Here is a 26,537-nt window from a genome sequence, read left to right as displayed (position 1 = left end):
TAATAAAAATAATTTATTAATCAAATTAATTTAAAATAAAAAAAAAACTATATTTTTTCCTATTAAAAAATATTTAATTGTTGTGAAGTATAATTTATATTAAAATAAGAATCATGTCACAAAAATCATGATTTTTTATCTTAAATGTATTTATACATAAATTTTGATAATTTTGGTCATATCCATAAGCAAAATTCAGGTGCTATTATATTTTTAATGGCAATGGGAAAATTTTGATGTATAAAATTTCATTACCCTATAACACATTTACGTGTCATTCTTTTATAAAGTAATTTCACATGTGATCACTCAATTTTATGAGTATTTTCATAAAAGTCATTAAACTTTAATTTTTTTTTTTATAAAATATTATATTTCAATTGGATTTTAGAAAAGTCATTGTAACGGTAAATTAATGGCTTTCGAGTTAACGTGCTAATATGTTAACTATTTTAAAAATTGAAGTTGATTAATTGTGTGTAATATTTACCTTTCTTTTCTTGGTAGATTTTTTTCTTTGAAAAATCATGGTTTTTTCCCCTAATTTTTACACTTAAAATTATATTAATGGCATTCGATACATGTCAAATAACTTTATAATTTAAAATTTTTTATATTTTTCTTATCCAACACTAATTTACTCAAAATTTAATTGTTAAATTTTCCGTTTTATTAAACACTATTATGTTTGTCAATTAGAATATATATAATTAAAAAATTAAAATTAATAAAACTGAAAATAATTTTTTTTATCATTAAACATACATATTTTTGGTATTTCGTAAATTTTTAAAAGAACAGGAATTATGAGAATTTGAAATTTGAATCATGACCTCATCACTATTAGATGAATACTGCTCTGCTGGAATTATTAATAATTACTGATAAAATATAGCTAAAAAACAGAAATAAGATGCATTAGAATTATAGGCAATCAATTAGATTTTTTTATTGTATTTTTAATTATTTATACTTATTAATTCTAATTTTAAGAATTTTTTGAAATTATGCTTCATAAATATAGGTATATATATTAGTTTTTATTTAAATTTTTATATAAAATGTTAATGAACTAAAAAGTCCCATATTAATTAGTGATATTAATAAGACTAATGAAGTTTATTATATTTATATAGATCCCAAGCTCTCATCGTATTGCTAGGGTCATCTTCACCTTCTTGTCCCATTAGGCACATCCCATGGATATGCTTGTACGTATTTGACAAATGCAGCGATCGAAAATCTTGGTACTTCTAGAATAAAATTTAAAAAAAAAAAATTGACCTTGTATGTTCTTACAAAATGTTTTGAAAATTATTGAATCACATGAAGCTAAGCGAGCTAATTTCTACAGGGACCACCACTGGCAGAGGAGATTGGACCTCAGGAAATTACTTTATTCTTTCATTCCAATGTAAACTGAGTTCATCATCATCAATAGAAGAACAAGAACATTTTGTTTTTGACTTCTTGGTGCATTTTGTTGAGTTATATCCACACATTTCCGAACAATTTGCCCACAAGTGTGAAGGGTGGCGCCTCCTTGGAATCAAGGAGGTGATAATTCTTTGCTCCATTGGTAATTCTCTATGAAGTTCATTTCAATGAAGAACCGTAGAAATTAACAGAATGGACTGTCATAAGTTGTTTCTTCAATCTCTTATTCTAATCCTCCATTTTACATTTTCTTCCTCCAGAGACACCATAACCATAAACCAAACCATTCAAGATGGCAGCCTTCTAATCTCCAGAGAAAAGAATTTTGCTTTAGGATTTTTTAGCCCTGGAAGTTCCAGGCATCGATATCTTGGAATCTGGTACCACAAAGTCCGAGGGCAAACTGTGGTTTGGGTAGCCAATAGGAACCATCCAATCAACGGCTCTTCAGGAGTTCTCTCCATTAATCAATATGGAAATCTCATTCTCTGTAGCAATCATAGCCAGACAATTCCTGTATGGTCTACTAATGTCTCAGTGGAAGTGACAGAGACATACACTTGTGTAGCTCAGCTCCTGGATTCTGGAAACTTGATTTTGGTCCAAGAAATGAGTAAAAGAGTTGTGTGGGAAAGCTTTGATCATCCTACGGATACTCACCTACCAGGAATGAAACTTGGGCTGAATCGAAAAACAGGTATTCACCAATTCTTAACATCATGGAGATCAGCTGATGACCCTGGAACTGGAGACTACTCGCTTCAGGTCAATCCAAAAGGGTCACCACAAGTCATTCTTTACAGGGGTACAAAACGGTATTGGAGAAGTGCCCCATGGCCATTAAAGAATTATGAAGATATGCTAAACTTAAGTTTTGTTAACAACCAAGATGAGATATCCATTTCCTTCTCTCTCGTTGATGCTTCTGTTGTACTGCGAACAGTGTTGGATTATTCAGGATTGCTTATGCGCCTAACCTGGCACGAAAGAGAAGGCAAATGGAAAGAATTCTGGTCAGCACCAGATTATCAGTGCGGATCATATGGACAATGTGGTGCTTACAGTAAGTGTGATCCTGTGTATGTTAATCGTAAATTTCAATGTGATTGTTTGCCTGGGTATAAACCCAAGTTCCTGAGGGACTGGAATACTTTAAAGGATGGATCAGGTGGGTGTGTCAGGAAGCGGCAGGAATCAATGTGTATGCGTGGAGAAGGCTTTGTGAAAGTGGCAGGTGTTAGGATTCCTGATACTTCAGAAGCAGTTTGGTTGGGCTTGAACATGAGTCCTGTTGATTGCGAACTGGTATGCAGGAGGAATTGCTCATGCTCTGCGTATGCACGCCTAGCCATTACTGGGAAAGGTACTGGTTGCTTGGCATGGTATGGAGAATTAATGGACACTGTTATTATTATGGATGAGGGATTTGATATTCATGTTCGTGTTGATGCACACGAATTAGGTAATGTGTTCTTGCTCTTCACTAATTGTGCTCAAAACCAATTTGTATCTTCGGGTGAAAAAAACCTTCCTGGAATTTTCTGCACTGGTTATGCTTATGTTCTATCACTATGCTTTGCCTTTTTAACTTTTTGGTTTTTCAAATTTCCCACTATCACAGCCGAAATTGCAGAGAAATCAAATGGTTTTCTGGAGAGGAAGGATAATCCGGCTATTTTAATAGTATCTGTTGTTTCAGCCTGGTTTATAATCATCTTATTTGCATGTTTGTGGTTCAAGAAGAAAGGAAAAAGAGGTAAGAAAACAAGATTGTTCATGCTGTTTGGTGCCTTTCAATTTATATCTATAGTGCTGAATTGTTTGATGTTGGAATAATTTTTGTTCTATAAGAAATTTATACCTAAACATTTTGGTTTCATTTTTTCTGAGAAAAGTGAGGAAAAAATGGAAAGAAAGATTGCTTGATACGATCGATGGAAAATACTACAAGGATATCTTGGTGGCAAATGAAGTTGGAGGTCATCCAGAGGTCGCATTTTTCAATCTCAGCACAATACTTGCTGCGACCAACAGTTTTTCTCCAGCTAAAATACTAGGACAAGGTGGTTTTGGCTTGGTTTATAAGGTATATTTAATTTGTCTGCAAATGTCTCAAAACTGAATGGCTTCACAATTCCATGCATGCTCATTTGGTTATCTTAGTTTCTATCTGCCTTTGTGAGATTCTGCAGAAGAATGCTAGCCTTAAATGTGATTATGCAGAGTAAATAATTTACACTTCTAAATATGATTGCAGGGTCAACTATCCAATGGGCAGGAGATCGCTGTGAAAAGACTATCCAAAAATTCAGGGCAAGGAATTGAAGAGTTTAAAAATGAAGTTATGTTAATTGCAAAGCTTCAGCACAAGAATCTTGTGAAACTCATAGGATGTTGCATTCAGGGAGAAGAACCAATGCTAGTTTATGAGTACTTGTCAAACAAAAGCTTGGACTCAATTCTTTTTGGTAGGTCCTTGCATTGTATTCCACTAGTTGTTAGTTCAATCTGCTTGAACAATATGGCATGGACTGCAGAATCTAACTCTTACTCTCGCTTTCTTTTAGATGAGACAAAAAGGGGCATCCTAGATTGGAGCAAACGGTTTCGTATTATCGCTGGAATTGCTCGTGGAATTTTATATATTCACCAAGATTCTAGGTTGAGTATCATCCATAGAGATCTAAAAACTAGCAACATTCTATTAGATGCAGAAATGAACCCAAAAATTTCAGATTTTGGCATAGCTAGAATCTTAAAAGGAGATCAAATTCAAGAAAAGACAAAAAGAATTATTGGAACATTGTAAGTATATTTACACTTCCAAGAGCATTAGAACTATATTGGAATCAATACTAACAAAACCTTTCTTTATTACATCAAATACATTGGAATGAGCATTATGACTTTCTTTTTTTAATGTCATATATGCAGTGGTTATATGTCACCCGAATATGTGATATTTGGAAAGTTTTCAACAAAATCTGATGTTTTTAGTTTTGGAGTCATATTATTAGAGATCATTACAGGGAAGAAGAACAATAGCTATTATCAGAGGATTCTCATCTGACCATGATAGGGCATGTAAGTTAAAGATGTAGATAGAGAGAAATGAAGGTTTTTGACTTATTTGATTATTTAATACATTATCTTCCAAACTAATAATTTTATGAATTGCATAGATATGGCATTCATGGAGAGAAAATAGACCATTGGAGATAGTTGATTCATCTTTGAGGGAGTCATGTCCTCCTCATGAAGTATTAAGATGCATCCAGATTGGGTTCTTATGTGTGCAAGAAGATGAATTGGACAGACCAACAATGTCAACAGTTGTTTTAATGTTGAACAGTGAAACAACTCTTCCTCCTCCAAAACAGCCTGCATTCATTTTGAGAAAGTCTTATAATAGTTCTAGCTCATCAGCAAAAAGGGATGAATTTTATTCTGTGGATGACAAAACAATTACTGAGATTGTATGTCGCTGAATATATTAACTCTCATTGACCATACATAAATTTTTAGTATAATATGCTCTTTTCTCGACAAGAACAAACTAGAATCAGATTGTTTTTCTCTTTTCTTATATTGAATTGAAATTAAAATAGTTCGGTTCAATTTCTTTTCTTTTTTTTTTAAATTGAAAAAAATGTGAAAATATGTTGATTTTGTAATGTATTAAATCATATATAATAATATAAGAATTTAAGTTTTTAACCATTGATTATATTAAAAATGGATAATTTTCTTTTTTAAAAATAAAAAATTCAATCAATTTAAATATTAGCATGTATATTTATCTTTAGTATATTATTTAAATAAATTAAACATTATATATTTAATCAAAATTAGAAATAGTTATTCCATAATATATGCTTTTTGTTATTTAAAAGGTGCTTAATATAATGCTCTTCTTTTTAATAATTCCCACAATATAAATAATTTATTTTATATTAATTCCTATTTTACTATATAGGTGATAAATTTCACATAAGATATTCATTTTATTGATTAAAGAACTATATTAATAAACCATTAGTCTTAATTTAAAACTAATTGCAAGCTACCATCTTTTGACACCTCAAGCTAATCCATTATGAAGAGATATAAAATGGTTAATATTAGAAGTTAAGTTTATGAAACTTGGAGGTGAGTTATTATTATTTTTTTATTAATAATAGAATTAATTTTACATTTATAATATTGCAAATCTAACTCTTAAATAAAATCAAATCAAAGAAAAAGAGTTGGTTTTTGGAAAAAATTATTATTTAGTTCTTATATTTTAATGAAACTAACTACTTGATCACTGTATTTTAAAAAATATATTATTTAGTCTCTGTATTTTATTTCTGTTAAACTATTTAGTCTCTCTATCAAAATTTTTCATTAGTCAATACTAATGAAACTACTATTTAATTTTTATTTTAAAGAAACTAATTAGTTTTATTAAACACTATTAAGTTTATCAATTAAAATATATATATATTTGAAAAAATTAAAAATTGATAAAACTGAATAAAAAATTTATTTTTCTATCATTATACATATATATTTTTGATATTAAGTAAATTTTTTAAATAAATGGAGTTATTAGGATTTGAATCTTGACCTCTACACTATTAGATGAATACTCTTATATTGGAGTTAATAATTACTGATAAAATATAGCTAAAAAAGACAGAAATAAGATGCATTAAAATTATGGGCAATCAATTAGTTTTTTATTATATTTTTAATTATTTACACTTATTAGTTATAAATTTAAAAATTTTTTAAAATTATAAAAAATAAATATAAATATATATTAATTTTATTTAAATTTTTATATTAAACATTACTAAACTAAAAAGTCACATATACATATTAGTTTTATTATATTTATGTAGATTCCAAGCTCTCACCGTCTTCTCCCATTAGACACGTTCAATGGATATGTTTGTCACGGTTTTAACTAATGCAGCGATTGAAAATCTTGGTGCTTGCAAAATAAAAATTAAAAACAAAAAAAAAAATTGACCTTATATTTTTTGACAAAATGTTTTGAAATTTATTGAATCACATAAAGCTAGGCGAGCTAATTTCTACAGATTTGACAAAGGCTACCATTGGCAGAGAAGATTGGACCTCAGGAACTTACTTTATTCTTTCATTCCAATGTGAACGGGGGCGAAGAATTGTCAAAATTCTAAGCTCAATTGGTACTTCTCCGCATCGCAAGTATGACTTAGTTATTAAAAAAAAAAAAAGAAAAAGAAAGAAAGAAAAGAAAAGAAAAGAAAAAAAAGAAAAAATTCCAAGTATGACTATAAAGTTCATTCAATAAAGAACCGTAGATATTAACAATATGGATCTCAAAAGTTGTTTATTCAATCTTTTCTTTTAATCCTTCGTTTCACATTTTCTTCCTCTACAGACACCTTCTCCGTAAACCAAACCATTCAAGATGGCAGCCTTCTAATCTCTAGAGAAAAGAATTTTGCATTAGGATTTTTTTGTTGTAAAAACCCAAATTATTGTAGAAACCCTAAATTCCATCTAGCCATAATTCATCATGCCAAATCATCAAGAAATTAAACTGGATGCGGAAGCGTACCTGAATCCATCATACCGATAAAATTTTGCGGTCTTGCTGTTCTAAGTCTTCCAAATTGATATGCACGATTAAGAGAGAGAATTCTATCTTTTCTAATGATGGGATGTCAGAAAAGAATTGTGCCTATAATTTGAGGACCATAACCCTTTTATATCTGAATATATTTTTCCTATTTCTAATTTGACCTATCATAAAATTAGAAACTATATATAGAGTATCTACACATTTAAACCCATAATTTATTACATAATTTAGGCCCATCTTAATTTTAACCAAATTAGATCACTTTTATTATTTGGGCCAAGCCTTTTATGATAGACATAACATACAATTATTGTTATTCTTAATATATACATATGTATATGTCCATAAATCCCAACAATCTCCCACTTAAACTATATATATATATATCACTTTATAATTGTATGTCATAATATAACCTTATGAGCTCAAAATTTTACTATCATGATTCAAAGGCATTTCCAAACAATTTCGTCCATCAATTATGCCAACATAGAACTAAGGCAACTTTTGTTACACATGTCGTAACTAAGTCCATCCCTAATCACGTATATTAACATAATCAAATGACATAGATCAAGTATGGATGTGTAGCATGAAAATTACATAAAATGTGATATGAACATGTCTATTTTCAACTGGTCCACTTTAAACCTTAGTGAGATCAAACCATACCAAAATCAAAGTGTGAATTACTGAAAGAAATTTTATTTCTGCGGAAAATATCCTCAAAATATCCTTAAACTGAAAACTAAAAATGTGTCTATAATAGAAAAGCAAAAATACAAACTCCCATTAAAACTAAATATCCTCAAAAGACATGACACCCATATGAGCAGTATGCCCATGAAAGACCTTGGGTGGCAATCCCTTAATAAGCGGATCTGTGACCATGGAGTTTGTGCCAATATGCTCTATAGAAACCTGACCACTTTGAATTCTTTCTTTAACAACTAGGAATTTAATGTCTATGTGCTTTGACTTACTTGAACTCCTGTTGTTATTGGAATACAAGACTGCTGACTTATTGTCACAGAAAATCTTAAGTGGTTTTTCTAATCTTAAGTGGTTTTTCTATTCCATCTACAATTTGTAGCCCAGTGACAAAGTTTCGCAACCATATTCCATGATTAGATGCCTCATAGCATGCTATAAACTCAGCTGCCATGGTGGAAGAAGCTATGATTGTCTGTTTAGCACTCTTCCATGAGATAGCTCCTCCAGCAAGCAAATAGATATAGCCTGATGTAGATTTCATGCTATCTTGACATCCTGCAAAGTCGAAGTCTGAATAGCCAATGATCTCTAACTTATTCGACCTTCTGTATGTGAGCATGTCATGTTTTGTTCTCTGTAGATACCGCATGACTCGTTTTGCTGCTTTCCAATGATCCATTCTTGGATTGCTTAAATATTTGCCCAACACTCCAACTATGTACGCAATATCTAGACGCGTACAAACCTAAGCATACATTAGACTTCCTACTGCTGATGCATAAGGGGCCTTTTGCATTTCTTTTTCCTCAAAAGCATTTTTAGGGCATTGTCCAAGACTGAACTTGTCTCCTTTAGCCACAGGGGTATCTCCTGGTTTACAATCTTGCATGCCATATCTCTTGAGAACCTTTTCGATATAGGCCTTTTGGGATAATCCAAGGATACCTCGAGAGCGATCCTGATGTATCTGGATCTCTAATACAAAAGTTGCATCACCAAGATCTTTCATCTCAAATTTTCTTGCTAGAAATATCTTAGTCTCGTGCAACAATCCTATATCGTTTCTAGCAAGCAATATGTCATCAACATATAAAACCAAGACAATATGCTCACTTCCACTGAATTTGTGGTATATACAATCATCAACCAAATTCATCTCAAAACCAAATGAGACAACGACTTGGTGAAATTTGTAATGCCATTGACGAGACGTCTGCTTAAGCCCATAGATGGATTTCTTTAATCTAAAAACATTAACTTTGCATCACCTGATACATAGTTTTCTGGTTGCACCATATAAATTGTCTCATCAATATCGCCATTGAGAAACGCTGTCTTGACATCCATTTGATGTAGCTCAAGATCAAAATATGCCACTAATGCCATTATAATCCTAAAAGAGTCTTTCGATGAAACTGGAGAGAAAGTCTCTTTATAATCTATGCCTTTTTTTTTGTGTAAAGCCTTTAGCAACAAGACGTGCCTTGTACCTTTCCACATTGCCCTTTGAATCCCTCTTGGTTTTAAATATCCATTTACAACCAATGGGCTTTATACCTTCAAGCAATGGGATAAGATCCCATATGTCATTATCCTTCATAGATTTAATTTCTTCATTCATGGCATCTTTCCACTTTTGAGAATTGGAACTCTCCATGGCTTGACGAAAATTGATTGGATCATTTTCCATCACACCAATGTCAACATCATGTTCTTGGAGAAACACAATATAATCATCTGAAATCGCATTTCTCCTTTCTCCAGTGGACCTCCTTAATGGCAATGGTTCTTTAGGCTATAGAGTTTGCTCTTATGGAATAACTTCTTGAGGTTGAGTACGAGGGTCAATGACATTATCTTGATCTGGAGTTGCTTCTTGAAGAATGACAGGTATATGAAACTATTCTTGGTCATTGTCCATAGCAATTAAAGGAAAATTGACATATTCCTCTTCAAAAACAAAGTCCTTAAGTCTTTCCCCTCCCGCAGCGCCGCCCCCCCCCCCCCCCCTGGAAACTCAACATCCTCAAAGAACCGAGCATTACCTGTCTCGAAAATGGACTCAGTCATGGGATCATAAAATTTATAACCCCTGGACCTTTCAAAGTATCCAATGAAATAGCAACTGACATTCCTGGAGTCTAGTTTCTTTTCATTTGGTCTGTAAGGTCTTGCCTTAGCTGGACATCCCCAAATATGAAGGTGCTTTAGACTAGGCTTTTTACCTGTCCAAAGCTCATAAGGGGTCTTTTTAGTTGCCTTAGTTGGTACTCTATTGAGTATATATGCTGCGGTCTTTAATGCCTCTCCCCAGAGTGATTCAGGTAAGGTAGAATGACTGATCATACTCCTTACCATATCCTTAAGCGTTCTGTTTCATCTTTCAGCAACACCATTCATAGTCGGTGAACCTGGCATAGTGTACTGTGGGACGATACCGCATTCCACTAGGAATTTTGCAAATGGACCTGGACATTATTTGCCTGATCCGTCATATCTGCCATAGTATTCACCACTATGGTCAGATCTAACGCTTTTAATCTTTTTGTTGAGTTAATTCTCAACTTTAGCTTTATAACTTTTGAACATGTCCAGTGATTACGATTTCTCATGAATCAAATAAAGGTAGCCATATCATGAAAAATCATCTATGAACGTTATGAAATATTGTTGACCATTCCAAGAAGCCGTAGGGAATGGTCCACAAATATCTGTATGTATTAGCTCCAAGACGTCTGATTTCCTATTGGCACCAAATCTCTTAACGTTTGTTTGTTTCCCCTTAATGCAATTCACACACATATCAAAATCTGAAAAATCAAGGGGATCGAGAATACCTTCAAACACAAGTCTCTCAATTCTCTTTTTAGAGATGTGACCTAATCTCTTGTGCCACAACAAAGCTGAATTCTCGCTGGTTATTTTGTGTTTTTTACCCATTACATTAACATGCAAGGATCCATTGAATAAAGTAATTATATCAAGCAAATATAGATTATCACAACTTGATAAAGAACTGAAACCAACCAAATTTGATTTTTGAAAAAGACTAAATTTTCCATTTCCAAATGAACCAAAATTGTCCAATCCCGAAATAGAAATCAAATTTTGTCTAAAGGACGGTACGACAAAAGTGTTAATCAAATCCAAATAATAACCAGTTCTTAACAATAATCTAAAAGTTCCAATTGCTTCGACCTCTACTGACTTGCCATCACCAACATAGATGTATCTTTCACCATTATTAGGCATATGGTAATTCAGGCAACCCTACATGGACACACTGATGTGAGTTGTTGCACCATAATCTATCCACCATGTGTGTCTAGGTACTGAAGCCAAATTAACCTCAGAACAAACAAAGTTAAGAAGCATACCTTTCTTTGCATGCCATATGTGATAGTTGGTACACTGCTTCTTCTTATGACCTACCGCTCCACAGAAGAAACAACCATCCTGAGTTGGTTAATTATGTTGTTTCTTCTGCGGTGTTGTTTCTGTAGCTTCCTTTTTCTTCTTTCTCCTATTGTCCTTCCTTTTGTCCTTTGTGGTAGAGTCCAAGTGAGCACTCGGTGTCCTTTCATGCTTCAATCTATCTTCCTCCTGAACACAATGTGAGATGAGCTCATTAAGGGACCAAGAGTCCTTTTGACAGGTATAGCTCACTTTTAACTGACTGAGCTATGCTGAAAGGGATATCAAAACCAAATGCACTAATAAGTCTTCAGATAAATCCAACTTGAGTGCCTTTAATTTTGAAGCAAGATCAGACATTTCCATAATGTACTCTCTTATATTTCCTTTGCCTGTGTACCTCATAGAGATGAGCTTTGCTAAGATTGTACTAGTTTCAACTTTTCATTCTTAGCAAATCTCTTCTCAATGTCCTCAAGGAAAGCTTTAGTTGTATCCACCTGATTGGACACATTGCCCCTAAAAGCTTCTGGAATGGCACGCTTAATGACCATAAGACTTATTCGATTAGACTTTTCCCACTTTTCCATCTCCTTCTTTTCATCAGAGGTATTCTTATCAGTGAGATTAGCAAGTTTGAGAACCCTTAATGCATGGTCTAGATCCATGACTCCGAGAGTGATCATTACACTCTCTTGCCATGCCTTAAAATTCGTGCCATTTAGCATAGGAATGGAGTTGATACTAGTAGTGATATTAGTAGCAGGAGTAGAAACTGTATTAAGAACAAAACAAATAAAACAAACAAACTCACATAAGTACCAAAACAAAAAAAAAATGGAATAATAAATTCAAATAATGGCAAACCCCATCTCAAGATACCGGAAACTCCATTAATATTTCATCTTTGGATAAAATATTAACATATAAGTGATATCTTGATGTAGTAATCAAACACTGACAATAAGATAAGATGTCAAATAATAAATCTTCCTTTGGGCCGATTCATTACTCACATGCAAAAATCAAATAATTATCAAGTGTTTATTACCACAAGTGCATATGCAATCATGCTAAATATAGATTTTCATTTGGGCCAATCAATATTCACATAAATTACAGACACTCAACCGTTTATATATTTCAAAATAAATTAATTTATTTCCACAGAGGTCACTTTGGCAACATGTTGGATCAATTTATTCATCTAAATACACACACACACACACACACACACACACCAATATTCAAATTTAAATCCCAAACAAAATCCCAAAGTTCACTGCACTTTATATAAAAACTCAACCTACTGCCTTTTTTTTTATAAAGGAAGGCAACCCAAAAAAAAAAAAAAATTGCGTGCAGTCACAACATTTAGAAGGCCAACCAAATTTAATGTACCTTAAATAAATTCAATTTTTATATATGCATGTACAGTAGCCAAAGCAATAAAGAAACAAATCAAAGCAACAGATGGTTATTGCAAATCTAGAAAATAACAAACTAATAAAATATATATACATACATGCCATAATACCGTAAATATCAAAGTCCAAGGCAATACCAAAAATAATGAATTTCATGCCATTAAAACATAATATATAACCAGTAACAAATATACCAAGGGGAGCCATGAAAACCAAATGCCAAAAAACCAAATCTCAATGAATCAACTTGAAGGTGGCTTTGATATCAATTGTTGTAAAAACCCAAATTGTTATAGATACCCTAGATTCCATCTAGCCATAATCCAACATGCCAAATCATCTAGAAATTAAACTGGATGCGGAAGCATACCTGAATCTATGACACCAATAAAATTTTGCGGTCTTGCGGTTCTAAGTCTTTCAAATTGATATGCATGATCAAGAGAGAGAATTCTATCTTTTCTAATGATGGGATGTTAGAAAAGAATCGTGCCTATAATTTGGGGACCATATAACCGTTTTATATCTAGATATATTTTTCCTATTTCTAATTTGGCCCATCATAAAATTAAAAACTATATATAGAGTATCTACATATTTAAATCCATACTTTATTACATAATTTAGACCCATCTTAATTTAACCAAATTAGATCACTTTTACTATTTGGGTCAAGCCTTTTATGATAGACATAACATACAATTATTATTAATCTTAATATATACATATGTATATGTCCGTAAATCCCAACATTTTTAGCCTTCGAAGTTCCAAGTATAGATATCTTGGAAGCCGGTACCACAAAGTCCAAGAGCAAACTATTGTTTGGTTAGCCAATGGGAACCAAAGTATCAGTGCGGATCATATGGACATTGTGGTGCTTACAACAAGTGTGATCCTATGCATGTTAATTGTAAATTTGAATGTGATTGTTTACCTCGGTATAAACCCAAGTTCCTAAGGGACTGGAATACTCAGAAGGATGGATCAAGTGGGTGTGTCGGGAAGTGTTGCTACCGAAAGTTCCTAGGACTTGGTCCTAATGCCATGTAAGCCTGCAATAAGGAACAAGGGTGAGAAGGGTGGCCTTCTAAGAAGCTGATCCAACGCTTACGTCAGAGCACTAGATGTGAGAATGTTAGAAGAATTGTAATTAGATTTCGAAAATGAGAATATGCGTACCTGTTTCTAGTTATTTAGTTGATATTTATAGGCCTTTTACAGAAATAGTCATTGTTTCATTTATGGAGATAATATTGGCTGATTTACTGAGATCATCTCCATGAAATCCGCTCTTGCTTGATTACTAGCATGATTATTGCTCAGCACGTGAGATCCAGACTTTGCATAATTATTGGCATGATTATTGCTTGGTATATCTTTTACCTGTCTTGTTGGGCGATCGAAGGAATTTTGTTCAGTCTTGTTTTAGTCCCTCGTGCCTTGTTCAGCTCGCTTAATCTTTAACCATCTAAAATAGTGTTTGACCTTTATGATTGTCACGTTATATGTTAATGTAGAATTTTAACTATTTTACTTGGATTTTGGGTGAGTAGTATCATTAGTCCCTTCCCTCCAGTCTTCATGAATCTTTAAGTTCATATTGTTGTTTGTCCATATGGGATATAACACGTTTATTGCATGTGGTTTTTTTTTTTGTTATCGTGTTTACCCTTGTGGATAACTGTTATCATATATAAAGTTTCTTTCAGGAAGATACAATGTTTTTTTATTGCATAATGATGATGGTTTTTGAAATTCAAAACACTTTCAATTCTCTTTCTATAAAACCGTACTTCTTCACACTTTATTTCATTTCCTGGTCTTCGATTTCTCTGGCTATCATCCCAGTGTCTCCAATGAGTCCTTTAAATCTTCTGACAAATCTTTCCTTTTTGAAGGCAATCAACTTCTCTTCTTTTTCCCTTATACTTTTTCTTTTAAATCAAGAGTGAGGTTAGTGAGAATCGAGGTTCGAGTGCCACTCCCCTTTCACCTGGAATCATCTATAGCCAATATAGTAGTACTAGAGAGCTTTTCTCAAAGTCGAACCACCATCACCATGATGGTGTGGAAGTTTCTGAGGTTACTAGTCCCTCTACCCCATCAGACACCACCAGGTCTTAACCTCTTGCCAAAGTTGGCTCAACTTCTTCTGGGGTGCCTATTGCTCCTGGAGTTTCTGAACTGCAATCTTGTTTGACTGGTTGGGATCTCCTGGACTTGTCTAAGTTGTATGGGATCAACAAAGATAGGTTTCACTTATCGCTTGTTGGTCCACGAGGTCGAGTGGATAGTTGCTTTCTTAACTCGGTCCGTATGGCTCTATATGAAGAGCAGTTAAAATTAGGTCTGAGACTATCACTGGATCTTTGGACATTGAGATTCTCAAGTATTATCAGTTGTCCATTCCCCAATTGCATCCCAAGTCATGGAAACTCTCATCCACCTTCCACGCTTTGTGATGGAGAAAAAGGCTTCATGCTTCAGCTCTTATCTTTTTTGCGTTCTTCTAGCTAAATACTAGGGATAATGAGGAATTCCATGCTAGGAAAGAGATGGCGTTCTCCCATCTACCTTAAAGAAATGGAAAGATAGATTCTTTTTCATGGAAGATACAATGGACAAATAGTGGGGAAGTATACAAATGATATGGCAATGTTTAGTTGATAAGAGGGCAGGAAAGGTGCGATTGGACACTAAAGAGAAAGTCATAGTTTGGGAGATCCAAACCATGGTTCAATCAGACAACATATCGATCAAGACTTTGCTCGATATTGAGTTCTGATGGTGGTCATTCGTCTATGTGGTAAGGGGCCTGATGGCTGGCAAACATTACAACAACATCCCACTTGAGTGTAAAAACTTTTAACTCTTACTCTATGGTTTTTGATACTTACTGAGATTTCTTTCTCTATGCAGAGATGTCGAGCTAAGTCAAGAACATTTAGGAGCTTATCAGAAAGAAGAAAAGGGTAGGGGCTCATCCTACTGGGAACTCTTCCACTCCTCCAGCATCTAAGAAGGCAAGGGTGACTGATTCAGTGGTTCCTTTAGCTGGGGGTGATCAATGAGTGATTCCCCTAGTTACAGAAACTAGAGATAATGATGCTCCACCTGTAATGTCCCAACCTACTACTCAGCAGTCCATTGAGCAACTTCTGTTTGAGCAATCAATGGTTGAGAATTTTAAGCTCGCTGCTTGGTTTGTCAAGTGTTATACTCTCCATATCGACCGAGTTTGCCTCGACCTTAATGATGACAATGAGCTCGCCCTTTGACCCGTGACTTTGCAAATGGAGCAAATGGCTTGTACTCAGCTGCTCCACTAGTAAAATCAAGCTTTGATGGGGCATATCGGTACTCAAGAAATGAAAATTGCTTTATTGACTAAATCAGTCTCTACCTCTGAGAAAAAAAATTCAAGAATAGGAGGGTAAGCTCTAAAAGTTAATAGAAAAGGTGTGGGTTCTTAAGGCTAAGTTGGAGTCTACCCGAGCAGAGCAAGCTGATATGAAGAAAAAGACCGAAGAGCAAGAGACTAAGCTTGCTACCACCAATGAGCGTTTAGCTGACATTTATGTTAAAGCTCAGTACGACATCATCATTGAACTTTAGAGCCATTATTCGGGTGAAGACTTCTCCTGGGTAGACACTCTAGGTGGCAATGAGGTTAGGGGGAAGGGGGTGGCAGGGGATGTATCTAGATAGGGGGATGGGGATGAAGTACGTCCCTCTGCCTGATCTTTTTGTATGAAAAATTTTTTTATGAATGAATAGTCTTCTTTTTTCTTCGTCCTTACTATTTCATGTGTTTTTGTGAGTAATGGTAGTACAGAATGTTCAGACCCGTAAATCGAGCGAATATTCATATGTAGGATGATTAATAATCGATAAGAATTTTTCAAAGCAAAAGATGTTTAGATTTTTAATCTGAGTAAATGACGACGGGTTCGAACTAGGTCAGTTTAAAAGGATAATAAACAAATTAACATTTTAAATTTCTTTGGAAAAATAATTGATAATTACCTATTTGGACTGGGTGTTTTGTTGCCAACTGTTATCAAAACGTCACTGTGGATGAGCTAAGCTTCCTTAGTTAATTTAGCTTGGTGGATTAATGTTGTGGACACCCTTAGTTATTTAGCCTAATAGACTACCTGACAGACTATCGCTGTGGATAGGCTAAACATCCTTGATTTATTTAGCTTGGTGGATTATCATCATGGATGGGCTAAGCACCTTTAATTTATTTAGCCAGGTAAACTATCACTGTAAATGGGCTAAGCATCCTTAATTTATTTAGCCTGGCAAACTATCATCATAGATGGACACAGGACACTTAATTTCAGAGAGTTAATCAAAGAATTCTTTTATTAATAGTATTTGCAAAGATTATAAATATTCCAAGCTCGGCGGCATATTTTCTCATTTATCTCGACTAGTTTATAGGTTCTTGGGTGGATAACTTTGAAAACAATAAAAGGTCCAATCCAATTACAACCTAACTTTCCTATCTTCGCTAATTCTCCAGTGATGTCATCTTTTTTAAGAACTAAGTCTCCTACCATAAATGCCTAGTTTTTAACTTTCCTGTTGTACATACTGATCATTTTTTGCCTATACTTTGCCATCCCAACAAAGGCTATTTCTCTCCACTCTTCCACTGTATCGAGATTAAATCGTAGATCTTACTCTTGCAAAGCTTCCTCGAGATGTTCTGTTCAGGTTAACAGAATGTTGACTTCTGCTGGTATTACTGCCTCTAAACCATATATAAGTGAAAATGGCATTTTTCCTGTTACTGATCTTCGTGTAGTTGGATAGGCCCATAAGACATTCGGCAGATGGTCAGGCCATGCCCCTTTTGCTTTGCCTAGTCATCTTTTGAGTCCATGAAGAATTATTCAGCTCATGACTTTGGTCATTTCGTTCATCTATGGGTGTTAAGTCGAGGTGAAATGGAGGTCAATCCCCCACTTGGTACATAGCTTTCTAAATTTTTTGCTAGCAAATTATGTGCCACTATCTGTTATGATGACTTTAGGAACTCCAAACCTGCAAAAAATATTCTCTCTAATGAAGGTGATTGCTCAATCTGCTGTTACATGCTGTGATACTTTAGCTTTCAGCCATTTGGTAAAGTGATCAATGGTAACAATGACGTATTTGCAAGATCCTAATACCATGGAAAATGGTCCAAGAATGTCTATGCACCATTGATAGAAAGGCCAAGGGTTCCTGATTGCTGAAAGTTTTGCTGCTGGTTACCGAGGAATGTTACTGTGTTCCTAGCATTTCTAGCATTTCTATACTAACTCTTTAGCGCCTTGTACTGTAGGGGGCCAAAAGAATCCTTACCTGAACGCTTTCTTGGCAATTGTTCTTGCTCCCTTGTGGGTGCTGTACACTTCTTTATGGATCTCGAGCAAGACTAACAAACTGTCTTATCTGCTTATGCATTTTAGCCATGGTTGGAGATAGGATCTTTTATACAGCTAGCCATAGAGTATGTTGTACCTTGCTAATCTCTATACTTTCTTTTAAGCTTCAAGTTGATCTTCCGGAATTATACCTTGGTTGAGATAGCAAAAAATAGGTGCCATCCATGTCTCTCTAATTTCGATTAGAAATGCTTCTTCCTTTCTATTTACAGTTGGTGTTGCTATTTCTTCTAGAGGGATGGGTTGGGACAAGTGTTATTCCCCTACTACTATTGCTGCTTTTGCCAGACCATCAGCTTCTTAATTTTCCTCCCATGGTACTTGGAGGATGTTTACATCTCCTTCATCTGCTTGAATTTATGCTAGCATTTCTTGAACACGCAACTCGTATCTTCTCAAGTTTTGGTCTCTTACTTAGAAATTTCCCTGCAGTTGATTAATGATAAGTTGTGAGTCACAATAAATGTTAACCTTGTGAGCTTTTATCTATTTGATGATTCATAATGCCATGAGGATGGCTTCGTATTCAGCTATGTTGTTTGTTGCTCAGAATGTTAGCTTTGTTGCGTACTTCAACCTTGCTTTGTGTGGTCCTTCTAGTATTACTCCTATTCCTATGCTAAAAGAGCTTAATGCTCTGTCTGACCATATGTTCCATTGTTCCTTGAGTTTATCTTCTCTTTCAGGAACTAGGGTTAGTACAGCCATAAAATTTGTGAGTATCTGTGCCTTCATTGTTATCCTTGGCACATATCTGATGTCATATGTTCTAAGAATAATTGCCATGCTACTAAACATCCAGACTTCTCTAGTCTATGTAAGGTATTCTGAAGTGGGTAATTTGTTCAGACTTTTATAGTGTAGGCTTCAAAGTAGGGTTTTAATTTGGTTGCTATTGAAAAGACTGCATAGGTGAGCTTTTCCAAGACTGGGTAATTCAGTTCAAATCCTTTCAGTACTTGATTGGCATAGTATATTGGTCTTTGTGCATAGTATATTGGTCTCTGTTTGCCTTCTTCTTCTTTTAAGAGGACTAAGCTCATGGTCTTCTTAGTAACTACAAGATAAAAAAAAGTACCTCACCCAGTTTTGACGAATCAAGTAATAAAGGTGATGATAGAAATTATTTTAATTAGTCAAAGGCTACCTAGCATTCATCAACCCATTTGAAGTTGTTTCTCACTCTTAAAGCTTGGAAAAATGGTAGACATTTTCTAGCTGAGCAACTTATGTATCTGCCAAGGGGTGTGATTCATCCTCTTAGTCGTTGTACTTCCTTAATGTTGCTCAGAGGCTGCATATTGAGTATTGCTTGGATTTTTTCTAGATTCACCTCTATCCCTCGTTCGAATATCATGAAACCGAGGAACTTGCTTGCTTTTACTCCAAATGTACATTTGCCCATATTCAGCTTCATTCTTACTTTGTCTAATACATCAAATGCCTCAACTATGTCTCTGGCATGATCCTCCATTCTGTTAGATTTTATGATCATATCATCGATATATACTTCCACTGTTTAGCCTTTTTGTTCCTTGAACATTTGGTCTACGAGCCTTTAATACATTGCCCCAACATTTTTTAATCCACATGGCATTGCTCTATAGTAGAATACTCCTGAATCTGTCAAGAAAGCAGTTTTCTTTTCATCCTCTGGTCCATCCTTATTTGGTGTATCTTGATATAGCGTTGACTAATGATACCACTGCATGCTCAGCTGTTGTATCCACCAACTTATTGATGTTCATAAATGGGTAGTGATCCTTCAAAAATGCTTTATTGAGATTTGTGTAGTCAACGCACATTCTCCATTTTTTGTTTTCCTTTTTCACTAAAACAACATTGGCTACCTAGGTCGAGTATTTAACTTCTCGAATCAGACATGCATCCAATAATTTTTTAACTTCATTTCAATTACTTATTGATGTTATGGTGCGAAACGTCTTTTATTCTATCGGACTGATTTCACTTCTGGGTTAACACTTAACTTGTGAGTAATTATTGCTAGATCTATTCCCTTTATGTCCTCCGTGTTCCAAGCGAATGTGGCAATTTTGTTTTTTAGTGTTCGGATTACCGCTTCTCTGCTTTTCCCCCTAAGTGCTATTCCAAGATGCACTTTCTTTACCTCCTCTAATTCTTTTTTTTGTTATTGGATCAACCAATTCAGGTGAGATTTGTCTTTCAATTTTTTTCAATAACTTAATTGGCAAGGTTACTTTTGTAATTACCTTAGTTGATTTTTTGTAACATTCTTATGCCGATTTTTGGCTCCCTCTAACTATTGCTATTCCTTGAGGAGCAGGCAGCTTTATACATAGCCATTGCATGCTAATCACTATTCCATTATCATTTAAGACCGATCGACCAAAGATAACATTGTACAATAAGAGAATATCAATCACCACAAACTCTGTGTAAATTTTCCTCTTATATCCTTTGTCGCCCATGACTATAGCTAAATTAATGGTTTCGAGTACTAGGACTGTCGTATTGCCTAGGCTAACCAGGGGGTACATGACATTGGTCAGATTTTCTATCCTATGTTTGACTTTTTGTTTCCTTGCGTAATTCATTTCTATCAATGGAGTGGATTGCTCACCCTACAGTACTGCTCGATTCAGCTAACCTCTTGTTGGTCACCTTTCCTGTTTTTGGACTGCTAGCGATTACATTAATTACCCTAATTCTTTCATCCTTTTTCGATGATGATTTCTTTATTTCTGAAGGCGGTTGCTCTTCTCTCATCCTGACTATCCCTTGTAAATTTTCTGAGTCGTTCGTCTCTAATCAATCGCTCTGTCTCATCTTCAAGCTGTTTGCATTCATTGATGGTGTGATCGTGATCTTCATGAAACCTGTAAAATTTACCCTTATCTCTTTTTCCTACAGTATCAGGGTTGAGCTTGTCTGACCATTTGACTTGCTCGCCATTTTTCTGTATCCACATAAGTACTCCGGATCTGGGCTTATTCAAAGGTGTGTAATTATGGAGCCTCCCTCTGTTCCGCTCTTCATTTCTATCTGAATGGTACATCTGATCTGAGTTATAATTTTTCATGTTTTGTCTCTTCTCATTATTTTGCTTGGATTCCTCTCTTCCCTTAGAGCTTATCGCTCATTGTCTAACCTGATGTACTTCTGGTGATGAGGATTCGGTCATCATGGCTCATCAAAGTCCAATAACTAGAGCAATGGCTAAGAAGCTTCAAGGCTTGGTACATGAGCACATTACAAAGTCCAACCTGTTGCAAGCATTCGATTTGGACTTGGAGGAGGAAAGCCAACCTTGCTATACATTCCTTAGTATATTTGAGGAGCTAAGAGACCAAGTGGCATTCATCCAAGGTGGCATTCATCCAAGGTGGCATACATGTGACAGCCACGTCAGCAGCCACGTCAACAAGTCCATCCAAGTTAGCATCCGATGTGGCATCAAGGTGGAGTGCCTAGGTGGAGGCACAATTCATAGCAACTCCACCAACCTTTTGAAGATGCTTTTATCCATTTTACAAAAATTGGAAACCATAACTTTGCACAAGAGTTCCAGCCATGCTCCAACCATTTATAGGAAAAGCAAAGTTTCTACTTTCAGCTTCAAGACAAAACGCTTCTTTTTACTTCTTTTCAGCTTGTCTTTCATGTGTGGCTTGCTCAATCAGAACATACTATTTATATTTGAATTTTATATACATTAAAGGGAGAGTGTGGGGTATTAACCAAGCTTGCAATTGTCCTTTGGCCATTAGGGAAGCTTGGCTAAATACCCACTCTAGCAGATATAGTTGCTCTTATTTTCATTTTTTGGCTTCAGAATTCATATTGTAATTGAGAGGTATAGAGAGCCTTCCATGGCTGTGATGCTCTAAGGAGCTTTGTTCTTGTATGAACTTTATTTACAACTCTTGCAAGGTTTGTTCTCTTGTAAGTTTTAATTGAAATTCAAGGGTATTTCTTCTTGAAAGAACTATTCTTGGATTGAACACCATCTTGCATTTATTTTCTAGTTCTCTTCACATTGGATGTTAAGGGTTGGGAAAGAGTGGAAGATCACTTAGTCTTAATTGGAGGGAAGGTCCATTAGCTGCCACAACAAGAGTGGCTGTTCCCTTGAAAGTTATCAAGGAAGCTTGTATCATCTGGGCACTCTACATCAACTAATAGTAGTCTATTACTGGATTTTTTATGAGTGAGTCTGAAAATTTTACGTTCGTTGTGCCTTTTTTTTTTAAGTTTTGGATGCTATTTCATTATTCAGATTCTCAATTTGTATTGCTTCAGTGTTAAAATGAGTGATATAATCCTCAGAGATTCACACTCATGTTGTTTGGTTTTCTAAAGTTCTGAAGATAACTTTTTTAGAGGGATGGAAGAGATGAACTTGTTTTTGAATTCGGTAGTGAGCTAATAAAAGTTTTGGATCATTCCAAGTCAAAGAAATTAGTACCATTTTTGTGCCAGCTCAGTCATCGTTGTTGGAAATACCCAGCGCAAGTGGTATCCATTCATGTTTTAAAGCATTATTATTGTTCAGAAGTTTGCCATATGGCTCCTAGAGTCTGTTGTTCCATCTTATTTGTCCAGCACAAGCAATTTGAACTTTGGTGCAAATTATTCAACTAAGATTGGCCCAGATAGTGGAGACTTATCTCCCATTCTGAAGTTTTCCTTCTCCACCTGTTTTTGGTGTCTCTATACTACTTTTACCAATCCCTAGTTTACCTTTAATTGCGATGATTCATCAGACCGCTCTTCTTGTTTGCTCACCATGACCTACTTGTTTTGTCTTTCTAAATTATTATTTATCGACTAGGTGATCTCCTATCTAGTTTCTTTAGTTCTGGCCGAATCTGCCTCTATTAAGGTAGTTCCCATGACTTTTCCTGCCTCTGGGGTAGGCATCCCTAGTTGGGCGCTGGTCCTTAAGATCAACCTTTTGAGGAAAGTGATTTGAGTCTCCATTTCCCGGATGCGCTAGTACACCTACTCTGGTGTCATTCCTTGGAACGGGTTTTGCTAATCTTGGATGACAACATTGTGTGGTGGAATCTGAGCATCAGATGGGATTATTTTGAGTTATTATTGTCATAGGCGGGTCTCCTCCCAGTGTAGGGGTGGTGGAAATGATACTTTTGCTAGGAGTCCTTAAATCTGTAGCCATTAAAAAACACAAAAAATGAAAAAGCAATTAGAACCAAGGATCAAAACTTACTGGTAGCACAAAAAATGTTAAAGGGGAGAGGAATGATTTCACATATAAGTTCTCAGTAGTGATCTAAATTTCCCACAAACGATGCCATTATTGCTATTGGAAGTTCCTGGGACCTGGTCCTAATGCTACATAAGCCTGCAATAAGGAAAAAGGGTGAGGTGGGTGGCCTTTTAAGAAGCCACTCCGATGCTCAAGTCAGAGAACTAGAAGTGAGAATATTATAAGAATTATAATGAGATTTTGAGAATGAGAATTTGCATATCTATTTTTAGTTATTTGGTTGATATTTATAAGCCTTTTATGGAAATAGTCGTTGCTTTGTTTATGAAGAAAATCTTGGCAGATCCATGAGATCATCTTCATGAAATCCGCTTTTGCTTAATTACTAGCATGATTATTACTCAGCATGTGAGATCTAAACTTTGCATGATTACTAGCATGATTATTGCTTGGTATATCTTTTGCTTGCCTTGTTGAGCGATCAAAGGTATTTTGTTCGGTCTTGTTTTAGTCCCTGGCACTTTGTTCGGCTCACTTGATCTTTTAACCATCTAAAATAGTGTTTGACCTTTCTGATTGCTACATTAAACATTCATGTAGAATTTTAACTATTTGACTTGGATTTTGGGCGAGTAGTATTAAGAAACGGTAGGAATCAATGTGTGTGCATGGAGAAGGCTTTGTGAAAGTGGCAAGTGTTAAGATTCTTGATACTTCAAAAGCACTTTGGTTAGGCTTGAAAATGAGTCATGTCAATTGCGAACTGGTATACAGGAGTAATAGCTCATGCTCTACATATGCGAGCTTAGCCATTACTGGGAAAGGCAATAGTTGCTTGGCACGGTATGGCGAATTAATGAACACTATAATTAATATGGATGAGGGATTTGATATTCATGTTTGTGTTGATGCACATGAATTAGGTAATGTGTTCTTGCTCTACACTAATTTTGCACAAACCCAATTTGTATCTTCAGGTGAAGAAAACCGTTTTGGAATTTTCTGCATTGGTTTTGGCTATGTTCTATCACTATGCATTGCCCTTTAAACTTTTTTTTTTTTAATTTCACACTACCATAGCTGAAATTGCACTGAAATCAAATGGTTTTCTAGAAAGAAAGGATATGTTGGCTATTTTAATAGTATTTGTTGTTTCAGCTAGGTTTATAACCATTTTATTTGCATATTTGTGGTTCAAGAAGAAAGGAATGAAGGAGCGGATGCATGAAAAACATAAGTTTAAATTATTGAATTCAAAATTTTTCTTCTAGAGTGTCATGCATCATGCAAGATTCATTGTTTATCTATTTGATTTCAATGTTAAACAGCATATTAAAACTCTTTTAATATATTTTTGGATCTACATTTGCCATTTAAGATTTTAGAATTAACAGATTAATTCATTAGAACCCTAGATTAGATCAAGAACAAGTGCACTAACCTTTTGATGCACTGCAGTTGTGTTTGGTACCTTCGGGATGTGCCTAGGACACCAGATGTTGTCCCTCTAGCTTGTCCACACTAAGATCACCAATGGCAGCCCCTTGAACAGCTACTCAAGCCTTTCCAATCAATTAGAAATTCAAGTTTTGCCTTTAGAGAGATTACAGATGTATACAGGACACTAGAAACGATTTCTAGCAATTTTAATTCAAGAGAATGTTGGCAATTCTCTTTGAATTGATGAGAGATGAAGAAGAAGAGAGGAAGAGCACTCCAAGGGTGGCGACACCTATGAAGAACAGCAGCTTATGTTTTTACTCTTTCATAACAACACATTATATAGCTAGGTCACCACTTAAAACCGTTGCCACATGTCACCTTCTGATTGGCTCTTAGTTTAATTGACCCAATCACATTGTGCCAAGTGTCAAACTTAGATTTAATCTTGACTTTGATCATCTTACATGATTAAAAGACAATTGGCAAGCTTATGTGTAGTGCCATGTGTAACATCCTCACTTTAGCTATTCCGTACAGTCTACTGTTCCGGCGACCAATGTCAGTCCGAGCAGCTAGAATGTTTGAAATTATAAATAGACTAGAGTGAGGAGTTATAAATAAACCAAATAATACTCATAAAAATCAAGGAAAATTTGTAGGAATGAAATGCACTAAGGTTAAACGAGCCGAAACCCCAGTGATCAGTAACCCGAAGTGGAAGTGATGGTGAAGGCCGTTAACAACCCTAAACCCGAGAGAAAATTTATAAAATAATTTTTGGGACTTCAGGGAAGAGTTATTGAGGATTCTATGGCATTAGAATGCCAAGAAAAGGCTTAGAAAAAATTTTTCTATCGATACACACAATTTTGGCTCATTAAGCCAAACGGGGGGCATTTTGGTCATTTCGTCTTCAGAGATGATTTTTGACCAACTTATCCATTTAAGTGAGTGAATTATATGACATAAAATATGAACAAACATTGAGGAAAAAATTTATTAAAAATAAGTAAATGGAGTAAGGAAGAAAAACAAAAAAAAATTGAATAATGAAATAAAAGTCAAATAATGACATAAGCATGCCCTCATTAAAAACTCACCCACCAATCAAAATTTAATAAACACATTTTAAGGGATAATGAAGACCAAAAATCACTTCATCTTCTTCATTTGCTATGGTGGCCGAAATCCCTTCATGAGCTCTCCACCATTTTCCTTCCTTCCCAACTTGATTTCTTTAAGTTTTTCACCATAAAACCTATCTTTGTCTTCACAAAAAATTATCCATACACCTTGGGCAAGCTAAAGGGAGCAAAAAGAAGTAACAAGGAAGAGTTCTTACAAGCTTGGGATTAGCTCCATTAGAGGTTAGTGACTAAATTTGATCTTTCTCTTTCCATTCATGTTGGAGGAGTGAAAATGAGTGTAAATCTATAAAGAAACTTGATAAACATCATGTGTATGCCCATCCCAAATTTTCGACAGCCTTGAATTTTGGTTGAGTTTTGAAGATTTCTTAGAATTAAAATGATATTGTGGCTGCCTTTAACTCTAATATATTGTTTAGAACAATGAAAGAAAAGTAAATGCATGATTGGAGATAGTAGGGTTAGGGTTTGAGCATGAAATTGAGGCTTTGATCATACAATGGTGAAAGTAAGTTTTAATGGTCAAATAGTGACCATTTGGTTATGTTTGAATGAGAAATGAAGTGGTTTTTGTAGTGGAAATTGAAGTTAGTGTGGCCGCCCTTGGTGACCTGTAGGACTGGGCATGAGTCTAGCAGGTTTGGGCAGCAATAACTGGAATTGTAGAGTTCAATTGGT

At 34.9% G+C, this 26,537-nt stretch overlaps 1 protein-coding gene and 1 pseudogene across 1 annotated transcript; one reads left to right on the top strand and one right to left on the bottom strand.

The window, feature by feature from the left end:
* The first annotated feature begins 1,596 nt into the window (after positions 1-1,596).
* On the top strand, positions 1,597-4,967 carry LOC110638630 (G-type lectin S-receptor-like serine/threonine-protein kinase RKS1; annotated as a pseudogene).
* A 6,269-nt stretch (positions 4,968-11,236) lies between these two features.
* LOC110633874 (uncharacterized) lies at positions 11,237-12,717 on the bottom strand. Its single transcript, XM_058139051.1, has 3 exons — positions 12,711-12,717; positions 11,617-11,960; positions 11,237-11,374 (listed from the first exon to the last, which is right to left on the bottom strand). The coding sequence occupies exons 1-3, from the start codon at positions 12,715-12,717 to the stop codon at positions 11,237-11,239; spliced, it is 489 nt and encodes a 162-aa protein (XP_057995034.1).
* Between the last annotated feature and the right edge of the window lie 13,820 nt (positions 12,718-26,537).

Source organism: Hevea brasiliensis, chromosome 17, assembly GCF_030052815.1.
Source record: "Hevea brasiliensis isolate MT/VB/25A 57/8 chromosome 17, ASM3005281v1, whole genome shotgun sequence".
In the NCBI taxonomy this organism is placed as follows: Eukaryota; Viridiplantae; Streptophyta; class Magnoliopsida; order Malpighiales; family Euphorbiaceae; genus Hevea; species Hevea brasiliensis.
Note: the sequence above shows the minus strand (reverse complement) of the source record. Positions and strands in the feature narration are given on the sequence as shown.

What these genes read in the sequence shown, in the direction of transcription:
- LOC110633874 (XM_058139051.1), bottom strand. An exon ending in AGAATGAAAAGTTGAAACTA is followed by an intron (nt 11,375 to 11,616) that starts GTACAATCTTAG and finishes CATTGTGTTCAG; the next exon opens with GAGGAAGATAGATTGAAGCA.